The 19112-nt window shown below is 41.6% G+C and overlaps 1 protein-coding gene across 1 annotated transcript; it reads left to right on the forward strand.

Moving 5' to 3' along the window:
• Window positions 1–12046: 12046 nt before the first annotated feature.
• On the forward strand, window positions 12047–17889 carry LOC311259344 (homeodomain-interacting protein kinase 1-like). Its single transcript, XM_084356438.1, has 13 exons — window positions 12047–12211; window positions 12656–12924; window positions 13014–13205; window positions 14577–14758; window positions 14859–14982; window positions 15215–15331; window positions 15429–15497; window positions 15625–15812; window positions 15907–16209; window positions 16936–17124; window positions 17207–17365; window positions 17447–17605; window positions 17687–17889. Exons 1-13 carry the CDS (start codon window positions 12202–12204, stop codon window positions 17868–17870), a joined length of 2145 nt encoding a protein of 714 aa, XP_084212564.1. The 5' UTR covers window positions 12047–12201; the 3' UTR covers window positions 17871–17889.
• Window positions 17890–19112: the final 1223 nt, after the last annotated feature.

Raw genomic sequence — 19112 nt, forward strand, 5'->3', positions numbered from 1 at the left:
GTCATGGTATGCGAATGACAGACTCTGCAGACTTTCTCCTCTTTGGGTGTGTTGCAGATCATATACTTATTCTCTGTACTAATCGGCGCTAAGGCTACAACAATTATAGAAGCAAGATGGTCAAAGTTCAAGTCGCACTGTGATGATGAAGTTGTGTGTCCTAGTTGTATGCATACTGCATGCAAATGTACAAAAATGATGCTATACAGGAATGCCCCAGTAGCTCAGCTGGTAGAGCGTGTGACCCATGTACAGAGGCTCTGTCCTCGCTGCAACAGCCCAGGGTTCGACCTGTGGCCATTTGTTGCATGTCATCCAATTTCCTGTCCTCTCTCAAGCTATCCTGTCAATAAAGCCATTAAAAAGCCAAAAGCAAAACTAAAAAGTATGCTAACTTTTGCCAATGAGCATGATAAGGATGAAGTCATGAACCAAAGTCTCTGACAAAGTGAGTTTTAAACCTGATAATGACACAAGATGATATAGTCACCAAAGTTATTACAACCCATCCAAGAGTTGTTCAGATATTTCACTTAAAACCACGTATGTCAATGTTGTGGTGCCATTAGATGAAAAATCAGAGGATCACCAAAGTCAGTAAGATTTATCTGCTGCAGCACACGAATGTCTGGACCTGATTTCATGGTAATCCATCCAATGACTGTCGAGATATTAGAGTCTGGACGCAGAGCTACACTGCTAGCATGGCGAAAAAATCAACTGTTGGACAATAACAACTAAATACAAAACTTGCAGGTTGGTCTCAGAATCCATTTAAGATAAATCAAGATTTTAATGATCTCCTGGAAAGTCCTTACTTTTTTGTGTGAATGTGCCCACATGTACAAAAATGCACAGTAACACGGCTTATGTCAAGAAACAGGAAGTCAATTCTGAGGCTTCGTTAGCACAACCTTGACGTTCACTGTACACACACACACACACACACACACACACACACACAACCACACAAACCTGGACCTCAGCCTAATTCTGTCTGGCAGCTCAGCGTTTTCCTGTGTTTTGGGGTTAATTCCTCTGACAGCTATCATGTTCAACTGCGGGTCACGTGCTGTTGTTGTGACAGTGCGGGCCAACTGCTTTAGTGATGTGAAAAAAGGGGACAGTGCTCATCAACACATGGATTAAAGACATTTAATCCCTGTTGTTCACCTCCAAAACATGAATACCCCCCTGCCTTTCCCTGAATCTGCATCTCAGTATGATATAGCAAACACTCATTGCATCTCTCATCACCCAGTCACATATCTTCTCTCCTCTACTTGCTCTTTTTTCATACAGCAACATAATAAAAATCATTTCCAATAAAGTTGAATGAACCTGCATTCGGCTGCAGTGCTGGACAACACCACAAAAATAAAAATTTATGTGATTTTTGTTGTTGTTTCCCTGCAAATGTAATTTCATTATGTTTTTTATGGGAAATGAAAAAAGGAATAAAAAAGAAGAAAGAACGACGAACAACCTCCCAAATTTCCTCAGAGAGAAAATGTGGAAAATTGGACAAGTCGGGTCCACTTCATTAATACCGAAGTTATTTTACATTGATTGTTTTCTATTTTTGTATTAATGCTAGGTTATTAGCACTTGCTAGCTCGCCTTGCACATGCACCAAAACAAAGACTAAGTGTGAAGAAGCAACGCTACAGCTGCAAGAACATAGTTTAGCTGTTTATGACGCAGCTGTACAAGATGGACTCAATCAACGCCTCTTATATCATCAGAAGACAGTGACCCATGCATGAGTCTAATTACTCACTGGTGTGAATTCAGTGTTGCTCCCATCATTCACAGTCCTCACAACTGGAACAAGCACAATACAACCAGTCTTTATGTGTGTAACAGCAGACCTGGGGTCATTTTATGACCTATATCTCTATACATGCAGACTGAATCTCGTCTAATTAGCTCATTCTGTAACAAAAGCACGGTAACGAGAACTGAATCCGGCCTTGCAGCTCATTTCATGGATGTTGTTTGCTGCACATATGGAAATGAGATGTCGTGCCCTGGTTTATTGTTATTAAAGAATAATGTACGTATGCCGTATGTAACCTTCAGAGTTACTGGTTGCTGTAATCATTGCTGGTCTCCAAACTGGCTGTGAAGTGTTTCCCTCTTACTGCAGCTCCGACAAAATATAAAGTCCTTGTTCTGTATTCTTCAGAAGTTAATGAGGCCACGAGAACCTGGGTCTGTATCTGCTTCTTACTGTCACACAAAATCCACTAATTAGACATTTTTCATGGCAAACTGTTAAACTTGTCATGTTACAAAAATACAGATTTTACTGATAACAATAATAATGATATATGATCTATTTATTGTCCCTGTAAGTAATGACAGTGTGGTAGCCAGCATGCTTTTACAAGTCAAAGGAAAATGTTGATATTCCCAACAGCCTCCTTCTTTTAATGCCTGTGCATTTCCTGCATTATGTTAACATCTAGCTAGCTTGCTGAATTGTTTGCCTCTGTGACAAATATATAATATAATATCACATACATGACTTGCCATGTTGAAAGATGAGTTTCATTTGAGGACAGCGTAAATACCACATTACTGGGTGTTCAAATTGGCACTTAACATCGACATCAAAAACTAATGTGCTAACTAAACAGTTGCGAAGTGCTAATATTAGCATGTAAGCATACAAGCATTTACAAGCGACTGCCTATTGTTCCAAAGGCCCATTAATGAGAATTTCCAATAATCCAAATATGTTCAAAATTACCCGCCCAGTGTCCCGTTGATTGGCGAGTGTTTATTGTTTTGTTAGGGTTAGGGTAAAAAGTCAGAACCAATCAGGGCAGAGTAGGGGCGGGTCTTCACGGGGTTACAGGTGTGGAAGAAAACCAAACTCGGGGAATCTGAATAATGGGCAGTCGGAGCAATGGCACGACATCCATTTAGCATTCACCTGAGGCAAAACAGTTCACACTGATGAAATCTGACTGACGACAGCAGACATTTTGGCTCATCATAGACGGAAAATCACAGTCACACTGGCTCAGCTCTGGACTTACAGTCTTGTTCAAACAATCACTCTGTTGTTTATACTTTTCTTCCATCCTCATTTCCCTTCATCCTCTCTGTTGCCTTGTCTCTTCTCTTTTTTATTTTCTATTCTTTGGCTCGGAGGGTGCAGCCTGCTGTGTTTGCTAACCAGAGCAGAAATAAAATGTTTGTCCCCCTGCATCATAATCAACCCCTCCTCTCCCCCAAGGTATTACCCCACTCCCTCAAAAGAAAAAACCCTAAACACTTACATTAATCCTACAGACAACACTCACACAGACTTCTTTCTCTCTGACCTGACGTATTCCTGGTGGCTTCTTCTCAAATTTGCAGCTCAAAATAAGGGCCAACTTTGAGCATGTTAATATTTGTTGATGTCTAACACTACAGCATCAGTCAAAGGTGGACTCTGATGAGCTCTGTCATGGTGGCATTAATGAGAGCAGGATTTGACCCTGTCTTTAAGACCGGTGTTACCACCACTGCTGCAAAGAGGCCAGACTCTGCCCAGGTTAATATTTGTCCATGTCTAATCCAGTCTATGTTTCTCAAAGCCAGACCTAGGCTTGGATTTATTTAGTTACACAAGCTTTCAAAACTTCTTCTTCTTTAGCTGCAGCTTAACAATTATAGTATACAGTTACTTTGAACCTCATTATATTTGTGTGAAAGGGTCACTTATTGAGCCTAAATCCTGGACAACAACCATAAACTCTGCTGCTCTACACAACTTTTTAGCCTCTGCTTTGGTTTGATTGAAACTGTGGAGGTACAAAGTTCATTTATTTATCATGCTACTACAGACGGTTGAAAACGGACAAAGATGGTGGAGTGTAGACGACGAATTGAGTCTCACAGCCTGAAGAAAGTAGCTGTTCTGTAGTCTGGTGGTATGGCAGCGGATACTTCTGTATCTTTTGGCAGAGAGCAGCAGGATAAACAGACTGTCGCTGGAGTGGGTGTTGTCTTGTAGTAACCTTTTTTTGGCACTTTACATTTTTGCAAACAACTGATATGTTCAAGGTTGTACCTCTACGTACCATTCTAACATTTCTGCGATACGTTTCATATCACGTTGACATGATGTACATGAACTGACCGTCATGTCGGGAAGTAGAGGGGATGGTGGTGGTGGTGTGACACCTGATGGCTTCCACTCCAGAGAATGCTGTTTCGAAATGGTATGCCACCATTTCTAAGCTTGAAACTACTTGGTTAGGGTTGGACCAGAAAACTACTCGGCTAGGTTTAGGAAAACATTATGTTTTGGCTTAAAATAACTTTGTGACTTTTGTAAACGCAGCTGCGATACCTAAGTACCTTACCTGACTACAGTGGTAAGTTAAGGAACTCACCGTTGACTTCTGGTTTCACATTGAACATGAACAGCAACCTTGAATGAAAGTCCTCATTTGAGACCTAATTTTTCCTTACTTTGCAACATAAAGACTTTTGCAAAAAACGTAGATTGCCAGCACTTATTCTGGGTTGTCTCTGGTCTCTGAGCATCCACATCACAGACATCACTTGATAGATGGATACCAATGGCCCACTGCAGAGCCCTACTGTCCTGGGCCGTGCACATCACATGCCAGTTTTTTGAGGATTTTCACTCCTATGTCTGACTCTCAAACCCCTGAGCTGCTGCCGCCCTGGACTGGTTTCCAGAGCAGACACAAAAAACAGACTGAAGACAGAGCAGCTGCCACAGAGTCTACAAAAACTGACTGATTTGCATTTTGCTGATGCTCCTACTGAGAATATCTGACAGCGAGCGAGTAGGAAAAAGGGTTGAGTGGTTTTCCACAAGGGCATTTAAACTTGACACACAGGCTCAAACTGTGACCTTCAAGTTACAAGACAGCCTGTCACTTCACAGTCCGCAGTGCTGCTGACGTCAGATGTCTCTGTATTTAGGTATGGATATCATATTGTTTGAGCTTCGACTGTCTCGGTCTCTCATACTCAAACGATATGAACAAGACTGACAGCAGAGAGCAACATGAGTGACACGTGTCTGAGGACATTTGCTCTCGCGTCAGTATTTGCTCAGTAAAGCAAACAATGAGATGAGTCTGGATGTTAAATCAGTCTGTCAGCCTGCATCGCTTAGTGGGAGGTAGATAAAGACTTAATGAAGACTTAATGGTGTAAATGTCATGAATCACTGCTGATCTCATTAGTACTGTGCACATAAAATCATTCTTTGGATTGACTTCGTAGAGCAAGTTTACCCCAAATATCCAAAGTAAGAGATGTGTCCTTGAAGGAACTTCTGGCAGCTACGAAGTGGTTTAGGTGTGACGACCAGCGAGGGAAGCAACTGTTTGCTTGCCAAACAGCAATGGCGGCTCCTGAGGAGGTTAGCGTAGCTGCTGTAGCATCAGTCATCTAAGAACTGGAGAATATATTTCATTGAAAGAAGAGCAAAGATCAGCACTGAAGGCTTTAAAAGATGTTTTCTGTCTTCCTCTGTTAAGGGTCTGATTTACGAACTGGCTCAGCTGGTGGTAGCGCTCTGCTGCTGTTGATTTGATTGGTTGAAGTTGGCTGTGATGGACGGAGGGTTCCTCTCATCAACTGCCAGGTACTTTTTTTTAAATTGTCAAACAGTTTCTAGCAGAGTGTTTTCAGATGGTTCTGTGAAACGAACCACCTGGAAACCATCAGGTTAGAGAATAATCACAATCCTGAACCTGTAACTATGAAATATTGATATAAGCAACTAATCATATCAGTAGTTTTAACCACTGTATCATGTACTGAAACCATATAAAAGATCAAATCTGGTTAAGGTTAATGATCAGACATGAAGTCTCTCAGTAGGAAAATGCCGACCAAACGAACAGAAATCAAATTCAAATTCAGATTCCTGATGTGAAGATCATCTTTTCAGGGCGTACATGTATTAATCACTTTTTTCTTGGCCATATGTGAGCGGATTGTAATGTGACGTGAAACACGAGACCTTCACCGTCTCTCTTTGTTTTCTACACGAGCCTGTGGATGATTTGTTGTTTAATGCTGCTGGACTGTGGATTTCTTTCAGAGGGACAGTAGCTAACGTTAGTTTAGAGATGGAGTCTGCTTACATAAACTGACAACCAGCTTCTGGCCCACAGAGCCCATTTAATTTAATACATTACATAATGAATCCTGATAATATGTGTGTGAATGTGTTTGCATGGCAGTGCAGTGGGAAATGAATTGAATTTGGGAGCAGAAAAGGAGACTCATCTCAGCTTCTGTTGGACCGACGAAGACGAGGAAGTCCACACCTGCGTCCGAGCTGATCCAGAACGGCTGCAGGAATCTGCACATTTCCAGCGGCGCCTTTTAGCCCAGGAAGGTTCAGGAAATCCAGCCGGCTCTTGGAACACCTGCTCCTCTGCTCACTTTTATAAACATCATTGTTTTTCCTGTCAAAAGCAAAGATGTCCAGAAAGTTAAACTTCTAGTTATGTCATCCTTCAGCCACTCTCACTCCCCTTCCTGTCCTCCTCCATGCTGGTTTTTTGTCCCTTCCCCCAGCTCACAGGTGCGTCTGATTTATCTCCTCACCTTCATTTCCTGTCCAGGCTTAAAAGAGCCATTCTGTATTTTTTTTCTTTCGCCCTTAAATGCTTCAAACATTAAGATGCATTTGCAAGAAAAAAGCTTAATGTGTTGCATTGAGTGCGTAACCCTGCAGCTGTAAATGTTTTGGACACTCTCCAAACAAAGCGAAGCTGCAGTGGGTTTTATATATTAAGTTTTTGGGACCACAAGCAAACAAATCCAAATTCATCAGCTCTCACGGTCCTGTATCATCACACCAGAACACACGAGGAGGTTTGATATGTTCACATGTGAGCTGGTGTGGAAACTGAGCATGTCTGTATCATCTGTGTGTGTGTGTGTGTGTGTGTGTGTGTGTGTGCGTGTGTGTATAAGAACACACACTCTTCCCCAGAATGTTTCATAATTAACATGGCCGCTCCCTCCGGCCTCCCACATCTGCACTGAATCTGCCACTACTGATGAGCCTTACACTTTACAGCTCAACCGTTCTCTGTGTCTCTCACTTTTCTTTCCTCTATATTTTATCAGTCAAATCTCGACCGCCCCTCTGGTGACACTCTCACCAGATTTAACCTCCTCGACTCTCTCTTCTTCTTTTCAAGCCACACCGGCTGATCACGGATGCAGGTATGTTAAGTTAATTCAGTTGAAAGTGAAAATATCACCGTAGAATTGAAATAGTTCTCAGAGGATGAATTGTTAATCACCTTTGGCGAGCCCCCTGACAGACAGAGCCACCAATTAGAGGTTTCCGCTGGTCCAAAAATCCAATAAAGACTGATGGAAAACCTTCCCAAAGCAGACGTGCATGAATTAATTCACAGAAAAAGAGACCCAGCTGGAAAAGGATGAGAGGATAGTCGGGAGATTTTAGCGGTAGATTCTGCAGCTCCTCTCGGCTTCGTCGAGCTTTATTGCAGCTGTACAGCCACAGATTTTCTGTTTTCGGTTCATTCTCACCTCCCTCATTGTGTCATTCTGGCCACAACTGACAGCTGTTTTCAGTGAAAAAGCTGTAAAAACACACTGCACACTACCTGCTCAGCTGCAAACAGCAGATGGACAAAGTTAGCGAGTAGCTGGTGAACACAGTGGAGCATTTAGGAGCTTGTGAGAAGAGTGAGAAGTTTCTCTCAGGAGTTGGTGGGGTCATACTTGCTACTTTCATTGCCGTCTCCTGGGCAATTTCCTTTCACACTTTTGGTAATCATACCTGTTTCTGACACTGTGCAGCGTGTAGTCCGCTGTACTGTAGCGCCTCGTCCTCCTCAGTGAGTTAGAGATGGAGAGAAAAATGTAAATAAATGTCACGTCCTGGAGAGAAAAAAAAGTGTCTCCTGCATAAAGTTTTAAAGGAAAGGGGCTGTCAAATCTCACAGCATCAAAATCCCATTGAGAGGCTGACAAACAGGGCAGTGGAGTGACCAGTACTCAAAAGAGCGAGGGCAAAAAAATGAATGACTGAATGAAAAGTGATCCCATAAAATGGGATCCCAAAATGACCTCCGCCATCGACAGACCACCACTGACTCATACAGACTGAGATTATTGCTGACTAATATTCATGTGTGTATGTACGTATGCTAATGTTAGCATTCAGCTCAAAGCACAGCTGAGCCTGTCCACACTTGAGTCTGACAAGTTACAGGAAGATGAGACGCAGTGTGACACTGGAGCTGCAGGCTGAGATGTCCTAAAAACGCCCACTGTACAGACGCCAAGCTCACGCTCACCCTCGCTGCAATCACTTCCTCTTCCCAAATAATGTAGTCACGCAATGGTTGATTTGATATAAGAGCAGTCAAAAAGATGTAAGACGCAAAGAAAGAATCCTTTTTTTTACTCATTGGTTTATTTAACAGGGACGGTGCACATTGAAACAGAACATATGGTGAAAACTAAAGTTTTAGCATCATTTATAAGCACACAGAACATTAAATAAAGAACAGAAAGTGGGGAGTAAAAGAAAAACATCATGCAGGACATCTTTAAAACATGCAACACACAGGCTCATAATACAAGACACATGCACAACAAAACGTTGCTCTCTTTGCAAGTCGGTCTGCAAACGTTCATCTGCTAAAACACTAAAATATAAACACTCAAAGGTCCAAACTCAGCTGATAACGTTATCGTATGTGTGTGTTCACGTTTCGATTTTTCATCATGTATCTCTGTGTGTGTGTGTGTGTGTGTGTGTGTGTGTCTTAAAACCGCCGCAGGTCCTTGCCCTTTTTGTTGGAGGAGCCTGTTGCTATAGCGATGGTTTCATAGCTACAGTTGATGAGCTCGTGGCGCCCAGCGTTCTGTCTGTCTGGCGGGCCGGTCGGTTGGCTGGCGGCAAACATAACCCCGACCACCTGCTCCGCCGCACGGACGGCCTGATAGGAATTGTGTTTCTTGGAAACGGCTCGGGTCCGAGTTTACAAAAAATGCAGCAGGAAACAAAAAATTGAAGTCAGCCAGTGATGTCGCAACGAGGAATCACAGCAACGGTAACCATAGCTACAGTTTCCACAGTGTCGCATCATCTCAGATGAAAATGGCAGTAAAATCAAACTGTTAACAGACTCCACATGGTTTGTTTTGTGTTCATTCGGGCTGACAAACTTTAAAGGAGACATATTCTGCTCATTTTCAGGTTCATGATTTTATTTTGGGTTACGACTAGAACAGGTTTACATGCCTTAATGCTCAAAAACACATCGGTTTCCTCATACTGTCCAGTGCAGCAGCTCTGTATTCCCCCTCTGTCTGAAACGTTTTAGCTCCTGTCTCTTTAAGGTCTCCCCTCGCAAATACCCAGTCTGCTCTGATTGGTCAGCTCACACACGCCTGACCAAGCACCGCTAACAACAGAGCAACTGTGCTAAATCCATTCTTCTCCTAAATAACTGAAGTAGCTGGGGACTTAAAAACATAAAACAACCAGAAAACACAGAAAATGACGTTATTTACACCCTTTAAAATGGTGTAATTGTCATTGTAGCTACTAAGCTAAAAGTATTAGCGTACACCCCCGTCAAAGTGGGAGCACGAGCTCGACCATGTATCGAGGGTGTAAGTAACATCTTTTCAATGAATCTCTGCGATCAATCAGGACATCTGGACACTTGATGGGCTTCATGGAGTCCACAAAGCTCCAGAAATGTTTTGTGGACAACGAAACGTCACCTGACTTTCCATCAGCATGGTGGTGAGGAGGATAATGACTGAATTTTCATTTTTTTGGTGAACTGTCCTTTTAATCTCACTGGTGCTTCTTCTTTGGCCTTGTGTGGGTTCGGAGGAAATTGTTTAAAGGAAATTTAAGAGTGGCGAGAGAGCAAAAAGTGGTTCATTAACTGTTAAAGTTTATAGCTCCTTTTTAATTAGCTGAGTCGACTGTATGACTGTAAAAGATGTTTTAAATGTACTTTATTTTATTTCACTTTCTATTTCACTTTCATGCCAGCACGGTAGCTCTGCAGAAGTGTTGTCACTAGTTTGAAATATACTTATAATATTATTTTTGCCAAGTTGGAAATATCTTAGCTGTCAGCACTTCCCAGTGTCTGAGAATAAGAATTACAGAAGCTGATTTTACAGGTAAGAAAACAGAAAAAAGCAAGGCAAACTAACTGTTCACACCTGAGAGAGGGGAAGTGGATGGAAGTACACAACATAAATAATATTTATACATGTATAAATATCACAAAACACACCTGCACAGACAGCTGACTGTGAAATACTGTTTTAATATGTCAACACTGAAACCATCATTTTCTATTTCCCAGGTTGTGTGTGGTCATGCATGTGTTCATAGCTGACATTTAACTGCTGTGTCTGCAGGCTTACGAGGGCATAAATATGGCTTCGGCGTGTGCGTAGGTGACGGCAATCATTCCAGCGTTCATGTGCTTATGAAAGTGTGTGTGTGCGTCAGTTCGTGTGAGTGTGTGTCATAAAAAATGGAGAAGGCTAAAGTAGGCCAGAGGTTCACGAGCACCACATGGGCTTGTGGGGTGAAGGAAGCCCTGCGAAGACATCTCTCTCTCTCTTCGCTCGCACTCTGCCTTCCTCTTTGTCCTCCTCCTCCTCCTCCTCCCTTTGCACCTCCTCACAGCCTTTGTCTCTTCATTGTCCTTTGTCTGACTCCTCCGGCGGTACAGTGAGCGACAAGGATATAAAAAATACACTGTCGTCTAAAAGCACAGCATGAACATGATGAAAGAAAATCACAGATACAAACATTAAGCACCTGATATCTGTTTCATGATGATTTCTTTTCTGCTCTGAGATGAAACTTAACATCTAGTGATGATGATGATAATAATATGTTGCGGTTGAGCATTGTAATAAATCCTCATGAACATATTTCCACCATCACAGGCTCATCTCAGCTAATTTAAAGGGTATTGCTGCATTTTTGTCAACTGTGCACCGTCAGGTACATCCACTTAAAGAGCTATTTTTGCCACTGACACTCAGAAGTGTCAGACACCATTATGGAAAAGATCCCTACAGAGGTAAAGATTGCTTTTGTTTGTGGCTCAGAGTGGGTCGTCACTGTGTCGGTGGCTCGATTCCCCCGATCCCCTGGCTGCACGCTGAAGTATCCCCGGGCAAGATACTGTACGCAGTAAAATATCTGTCACCGAAACAGCATTTTAATGTTGTAGCTGCTCACGGTGGAGCAATTTAGGTTCTTTATATACAGTAAGCTCGTTTAATGTGGGCATTAGGTCCCCCCAGTGGGTGTCTTGAAATCATTAACGGGAGAGGATTCACAAATTCGACTTTATTTTCCCCTAAACTGTGATTTGTTTTGTGAAATATTTGTGATCTCTTTGGGCCTCAAACAGTAAATGAACCATGTAAGATGTTGAGAGAGGAAATATTTTAATGGAACAACTAGATAGTCATCATGCTCCAGTGTTTAATCTCACCATGCAAAGTAATAACAGCTATCAAAAAAAGTAATGGAGTAAAAAGTTCAATATTTACCTCTAAAATGGAGAAGAAGTACAAAGTAGACATGTTCTACAAATTATACTTTAATGCAGCACTTGAGTAAACATACTTAGTGAGGCTACTTTCTGCTGCTGAATAAATAATAAGTATAAATAATTTATTTAAATATCAGTGTATTGAACTCTGCTGTAATACAGTGGTGTGTAAAATGACAGAACAGCTGTGCTCTGTGTTAAACACCGACAAATGTCCGTGTACGTACACGGATCTGACTGAAATGTGTATTTTGTGAGGACTTTCCAGTGAAGTGTTTATTTGAGGGTCGGGCCGATCAGGTATGTTCAATAAAGAGTGAAAATGCTGCTGATTCTCTTCCAGCTCATTATCAGACAAACACATAACAACAGGATGCTGCAGACATGTAGTCAATGAGCAGACAGCAATATTTCAGACACATGTTGTTGTTATTTTCAAATGTAAACGAAGGCTCACGCTGTGGAATGAGTAAAATGTGATGGTGCGATCAAAGCAACGCTCCGGATCAGCTGGTGCCAAACAGAACGTCAGGGAGGAGATCAAAGCTCAGCAGGAGTTTTGTCTCAGTGAAAGTCGGGATCAACTTTAACGTTTCAGCTTCAGGATTGAAGCATGACAAAATGTAAGTTGATTAAATTAGTTTTAATCTCTTGTTTTTCATCAATTTTTACTGTTACTACGCTCAGCTAGTTGTTTTTTTCTTCATGACTTTCAGTTCATAATTTCATTACATATGTATTTAGTCTGATCAGAAAATAAATAAAATTGTATTTTTGAATACTTTGAATACAATTTCTAACACAATACACCTATACAATACAAATAATACAATAACCATCATTAACAAAAGGTACATTTATGGTTAAATAAAATGTAGTTAATAGTTAAATCACTGTTAACGAGCAATGACATTTTTATAAACCATTTATTAAGCAAATCGTGACGTTTTGATTGATTTTACTTCTCTGCAGTTCTGTACTTCACTCAATCAATAACTTCCCTGCATGTGAACTCTTTATACTTAAATGTGACTGGTTGTGTTTGTCAATCTTTCCTTCTCCTCTAGCCCATAAATTACAGGATTACCGAGAACAGGATGAAGTTCTTACAACATCGGAGGAAGAGGAGACCACTGCCCCCTCATCTTCCTCTCCAGTTAAGGAGGTCAATGTCAAACCAAACATCATCTCCTCCTCCTCAACTGACTACCTGATTCAGTCTTTTTTGGGGGAGGGCACTTTTGGAAAAGTTGCCAAGTGCATAAAGGCAAACACCGGGGAAACAGTGGCTGTGAAGATAATGAAGAAAGGCATGGATATAGAGGCGCAGAACGAGGTAGAGCAGAAGCTTGTCAAAGTTTTCATTTTCTTCTGTACGATCCTCAAAAATGTACTTTAAATCTAACATCTCATATGTTCCTCCAGCTGGACATCCTTCAACAGCTGAGCACCTTCGACTCAGACAGATACAACTTTGTCAGATGCAATAATGGATTCATGGTCGGAGAGCACATCTGTCTCGAGTTCGAAATGCTCGATATGAGTCTGTGGGACTTCAAATGGAGGAGACCCTCCCAATCTTTCAGCGTGAAGGAAATCCGCCCGATTCTACATCAGGTATGTGCCACTTTTCTTCATAGTAGAGTTGCACGACAACAGATTCATGTGAAAGGCCTTCAGGAGGTCAGAGACACTTGCCACGGGGCGATATGAACATTTCATGTCACATTACCCTGCCCAACATAACAATCTGGTTTCACTAAAAACATACTGGAATCACTTTAACCTTACAGTAGTACAAGTACATGTACATGAAATAGAGAGGACACATCTTTTTTAGGGAAAAACAATAAAATAATCTTAAATAAGTGGTCATATATCATAAGGTCTTACTGCACGAATGAAGGATAAATAAACGTGGTAATCTCATCTCCACACTGAACTTATGTAATTAAAATATTGGCAAATCATCACAGGTTAATCAACATCTTGCCTGTGGTGATTTAAAGATTTGTAACATCAGAAACGTGGACTTTCACGGCAAAAAACCTTTACTCACTTTTGAAAATAAAAAATAAAAGGCATTTAAGATGGATAACAAATTAGATAAAATGATTTTGGATCTCAGAAATTCAAATTCAAGACTATTTAATGACTTTTAAGGCCTAATATTCATATATTCAATATTCTTTTTAACTTTTTAAACGTGCTGCTAAGTTACTGATAATCACTGCTCAGGGTGAGAATATATCAGAAAAGTGATTTTTGAGGTTGTTTTTGTGGTGCTGTTGTATTACTGTGTATTTAAATGTACACAGATCCTGTTTTGATGTTTAACAGGCGCACAGTGTTGGAGAAGGTACTTTAAAAGCTTTACACAGACAGAAGTTGACAACAAAGCTACTGTAGAGAGAAAACTAGTTTGGTTATATAAAAGTACTATATTTTCAGTAAAGTTGTAAACAAAACCCCCCAAAATTAAAATACCCCAGTACTCATGGGAAGGTACAAGGAATGTCAGCTTTGAGTTTTAGTAGGGAAGCAATTGTAATACGAATAAAATATAATTTCTTTCCTTTTACGGCACAAAATTGTTCGTAGTTTCAATAGTTACCTGCACAAAAAAATGTAAATTAACAACTTGAATAACATACAAATGTGTACATCGTTGAAGTAACAGCAAGCCTTTGCCAAATGTAGTTAAACTTCTGTCTTAATATAGTTCACGACTCCTCAACACTGCACCTGTATCCTTGCTATTTTATTGGACTGTAATCCACGCCATTAAATCGTAAGGCGTTTCTATTTCTGTTATATTGAGTGTCGGCCTAAATAAGTGATATGCCCTGAAACGACGCTGAGCTCAGATCTTACACGGCTCACTCAACCTCAAACGTCTTCAAAACTTGGCAAAGCTCATATCTATAAGTATCAACTGTTGTGAGGCACAGCGACTGACCTTTCTACATGATTTATTTATTACTTCAGATGGCCACAACTCTTCAGCTCCTGGAGAGCACAGGAATTGTACACACGGATCTCAAGCCAGACAACATCATGCTGGTGGACCATGTAAACCAGCCACTCAAGATTAAAATGATCGACTTCGGCTGTGCCATGCAAGACTCGGAGTTAGAGACAGGCTTTTACTTGCAGGCGCTCTACTACAGGTAAGTAACTGGTCACATGGCATATTCAGGCTTTAGATGTAATTTAATTTGTAAAAGTAATAACAAAATAATGTATTGGTATTTCTGCTTCTTCTCTAAGGTCTCCAGAGGTCATCCTAGGACTTCCCCTCACATCAGCCATTGACATTTGGTCTTTGGGCTGCATTGTTGCAGAGCTGTTCTTGGGCCACGTGCTGTATCCTGTCAACTCTTCATACGACATGGTCAGTGCTTTAAAATCAGCAACAAAAGTTTTATTACAACCCAATCGTCAGAATAATTGTTGGCAATGTACCTGTCTGCCAAACATGGCTATTTCTTTATGATGCAACTTTATGTTTCTTCGGGTCTAATTTTCTATTTTAACAATATAAAACGTGTTAACAAGTGAGCTTTTTGGAAGTATTTCATTATCAATGTGGACCGTGTGTAACTGACTTTGTTTTGTGCCAACAGTTACGACATATGGAGCACATTCATGGTCAGATACCACAGCATCTGCTGCGCGAGGGACACAGAACCAGGAGGTATTTTTGTAAGAAGAAAGGTCGTCGAAGCCGGTGGAGATTAAAAGTAGGAACCTTTGGTGTTTTTCCCAGAAAATGTCATCAGTCATGTCCATCAGTCTTTGTCTTACTCATCCTTTGTCGAATATTATTTCTCTCTTTAGACACCATTACAATTTGGACAACCCATTTGCACCAAGAACCTTTTCAACTCCCTGTATGACCTCTTGATGGTAAGAAGTCCCACTTGGCATATCATATTTTCAGTTCTTAAACATGAACATTTGTCATAAATAAATTACCATGAAACATGAAGATAAATAGAGATTTGACTGACCTTTGTGATTTATTCGGATTTAGGTGAGGCCACCCTGTTATCTGTCAGACGAGGACAACAAGGCAGAAATGGAAGACCGAGAGAACTTTATAAAATTGCTGAAGAAGATGCTTCACCTGGATCTCAGTAAAAGGATATCACCCAGCGAGCTTTTTGCGGATCCCTTTATCACCATGAACAACCTTGTAGACAGCTATCCCGACAGCCCCTAGTAAGTCCAAACTAAAACGCTGCATATAGAGACAGTGGTGGTGATAAATGACCATAGCTCCTTGATTTAATTCTTCTTTTTTTTTTACTTCCAGTGTGAAATCGTGCTTTGAAATGATGAAAGTCTGTCAGAATCAGAGTCTGAGCTCTGATAATAGCAGCAATACCAGCACCGCATTTTCTGCCAGCCTTGAACCAAACATCTCTCGCCAGGACCTTCCTGTTTGGGACATTTACCAAGAGAGTCTCGTCACACAGGGTATGGCATCGGCTGTCTCCCATATCTCCATCGATGAGGACCAGAGTTCATCACAACCACAGCGACTTAATGTCCCTGCTGACAAGGAAAAGATGCCACCAAGCAAAAGGTCGAAAGACTCTTCCCAAAGTGGGGAAAGGTAAGTGCTGTGTGACATTCCTGTAATGACCATACTACTGCAACCATCAGCCACGACTTGAGACACACCACCAACCCAAACACGGCTTCAGACCAACTTCACCCAAGTCCTGATGACGGCACTCCCTGATGGAACTGGCCAGGAACGTCACAAGGAGCACAAGGTGTTGACACGGCCTCCAAATTCCCCCGATCTCGATCCGATCAAGTATCCATGGGATATTGCAGAACAAGTCCGATCCTTGGGGGCCGTGGATTTGCTTTGGCTCTGACCCATCGGGGCTTGGAAACCGGACCTCTGGGGGTGTCCTGAGGTCTCCAGGGAACCAGGATGATCCTTTGAATCCTGTGCATTGCGAGGTTGGGCCTCCTTGAATTGGACTTGTTCCGGCATGTCCCATAAGTGCTTAATCAGATTTGGATCTGAGGACTTTGGTGGTCAGGTCAACACCCTGAGCTCTTGGTCACATTCCTCAGGCCATTTCCTGAGCAGTTCTTGCGGTGTGTCAGGGCACATTGTCCTGATGGGGGGTTACTGCCATTGGGAGTGTAGCTGCCATGAGGGGGTGCACTTGGTCAAGTGTTCCTGTGGGTGGTGTGCGTCAAGTAGCATCCACATGAATGCCAAGACTTAAGCTTTCCCAGCAGAACACTGCATTGTAACGGAACAATTATGTTTATCACTTAACCTGTCAGTGGTATTAATGTAGTATTTGGTTTTATGCAGTATCCCAGAATGCCCCCTGCCAGCGAAGAGGAGGATGATGAGGAAATGGGAGTTCAAAAGGACAGCAAGATGGAAGAGAAGGAGGATGAATGTCTACACACATGCTTCAGCCAGTGCACCTCAAATCAAACCAGTACACAGAAGTGCACAGACGTCAGCCACTTTTACAGTTACACACAGCTGCAGCAGGTTGGTATTTTTAAACTTCTCTCAGCTTAAATAGATTTTATTGTTAAAGATCAAGAGATTAAAACACATTTCATCTGTGCAGAGCTTCACAAACTGATCAACCAGAGAGGAGGAAGATGAAGATGAGCCCTCATCGTGACTCACAAGAGGCTCCTGATGAAGCTTTGTCCAGTGAAGCCATAGTGAAACGTGGAAGGAAGAGGACGTGGGACACTTACAGAGCCTCGCACACTGGAGAGAGGTAGCTACTGTTTAACTTGTCTGCACTGATTCAATTTTACTGTTGAAGTTTAAGAGATTTAACCACATTTCATCTATGCAGTGCTCCGAAAACTGACTCACCAGAGAGGAAGAAGATGAAGATGAGCCTTCTTCATGACTCAAAAGAGGCTCCTAATGAAGCTTTGTCCAGTGAGGCCATAATGAAACGTGGAAGGAAGAGGACGTGGGACACTTACATCGCCGCACACACTGGAGAGAGGTAGGTATTATTTAACTGGTCCATACTGATTCGATTTTACTGTTAATGTTCAAGAGATTAAACCACATTTCATCAATGCAGTGCTCCAAAAGCTGATTCGCCAGAGAGGAAGAAGATGAAGATGAGCCTTCATCGTGACTCAAAAGAGGCTCCTACTGAAGCTTTGTCCAGTGAGGCCATAATGAAGTGTAGAGGGCAGAAGAGGAGTCCGACGTGGAGACAAGAACACTTAACACTCTCAATGGTGTTCACACAATTCAAATAAAGCACAATTTAGTTTTCAAGTAATTTTTCTGCAAACTTTTACTTTAAGGCAAAAAGCTTTCTTTCCTGAACCTATATTCTGGACTTTGTTCGTGAACTTCAGGAGCTAAAATCATCACCGCCAAAATATTTGACCATTATGTTCTCTTGCCCCATCATCTGACAAAAAAAAATAAAAGAAGCCCTTTCCCATCCCCCCTCTTCCCATCACTCAGTGGGAATAATCACCCTCTGGTCCCCTCATCCCTCTCAATAACATCCTCATGGTCAATCTGCTGGCTGGAGAAATCCCCCCCCCTTCTCGCCAGATTACAGCGCTGGCCGGCCGGGATTAGGTTTTAAACAGGACTCATGTTGTTCGCATCATTTCCACTTCATGTATGCGTGCACACACACACACACACGCACACACACACACACAGATGCTACCAGCAGAGAGCTACGCAGCAAAACACCCACACCAAGAACAACTTCTTCCCTCCTCATAGCCCATGTTTCAGGGCTTTTTTGTAGGACGTCAGATGTAGAAAAACAGAGTAATCTAATGACCTAAATGAAATTTGCAGGCTCAGTCCAAAATCAGTCTGTCACCACTGATTATAGGGGTACTATTCATTTTAGAGTTTTTATTATATTAATCAGTGTCACCACTTCAGTTAAAGTACATGAATATCTGAGTTAGTACAATAATATCGTTTTATCATGTTATTCAGCAACTTATTTTGTTTAATTCACACCATTTTATTGGGTTTATTTATTACATTCTGTGAAGTTACTATGCCATCTTGTAAATCAGCTGTTCACTGTTACTATCACTAGTAGCTGTTTACGGCAGTTGTTGCAAATACTGCTGAAGATGGATATAGTTTTACAAATCCAGTCTCAAAAGTAAAATAAAGTTAGTCTAATAAGAACGATCCAGGAGGGAAGACAGAAGTCTGTGTTGACATAACTATTTTTCCCACAAAGGAAAGAAGCACACCCTTCCACAATAGCTCGATAAGCCTGTGATGTCACTACAAACTGTAGTTTACACACTGTGAACACATTTATGTGCAGATGTTTTGTAGCACCGTCCCTAATCCCAACACAAAGGCAAGACGGAAACACGAACGGATAATCCAGTTTCTCCTCCTGGAGCTGCAGTTTGTCTGAAAAACAAACATTACAAATCCTTTGTTCATCTTTTTGAGTTATTTTGGGAGGGACTGGTGTGGACACACAGGCTTACCTAACTGATTTT

This window comes from Pagrus pagrus, assembly GCF_965226575.1.
Source record: "Pagrus pagrus genome assembly, chromosome: 7".
Lineage (NCBI taxonomy): Eukaryota > Metazoa > Chordata > Actinopteri > Spariformes > Sparidae > Pagrus > Pagrus pagrus.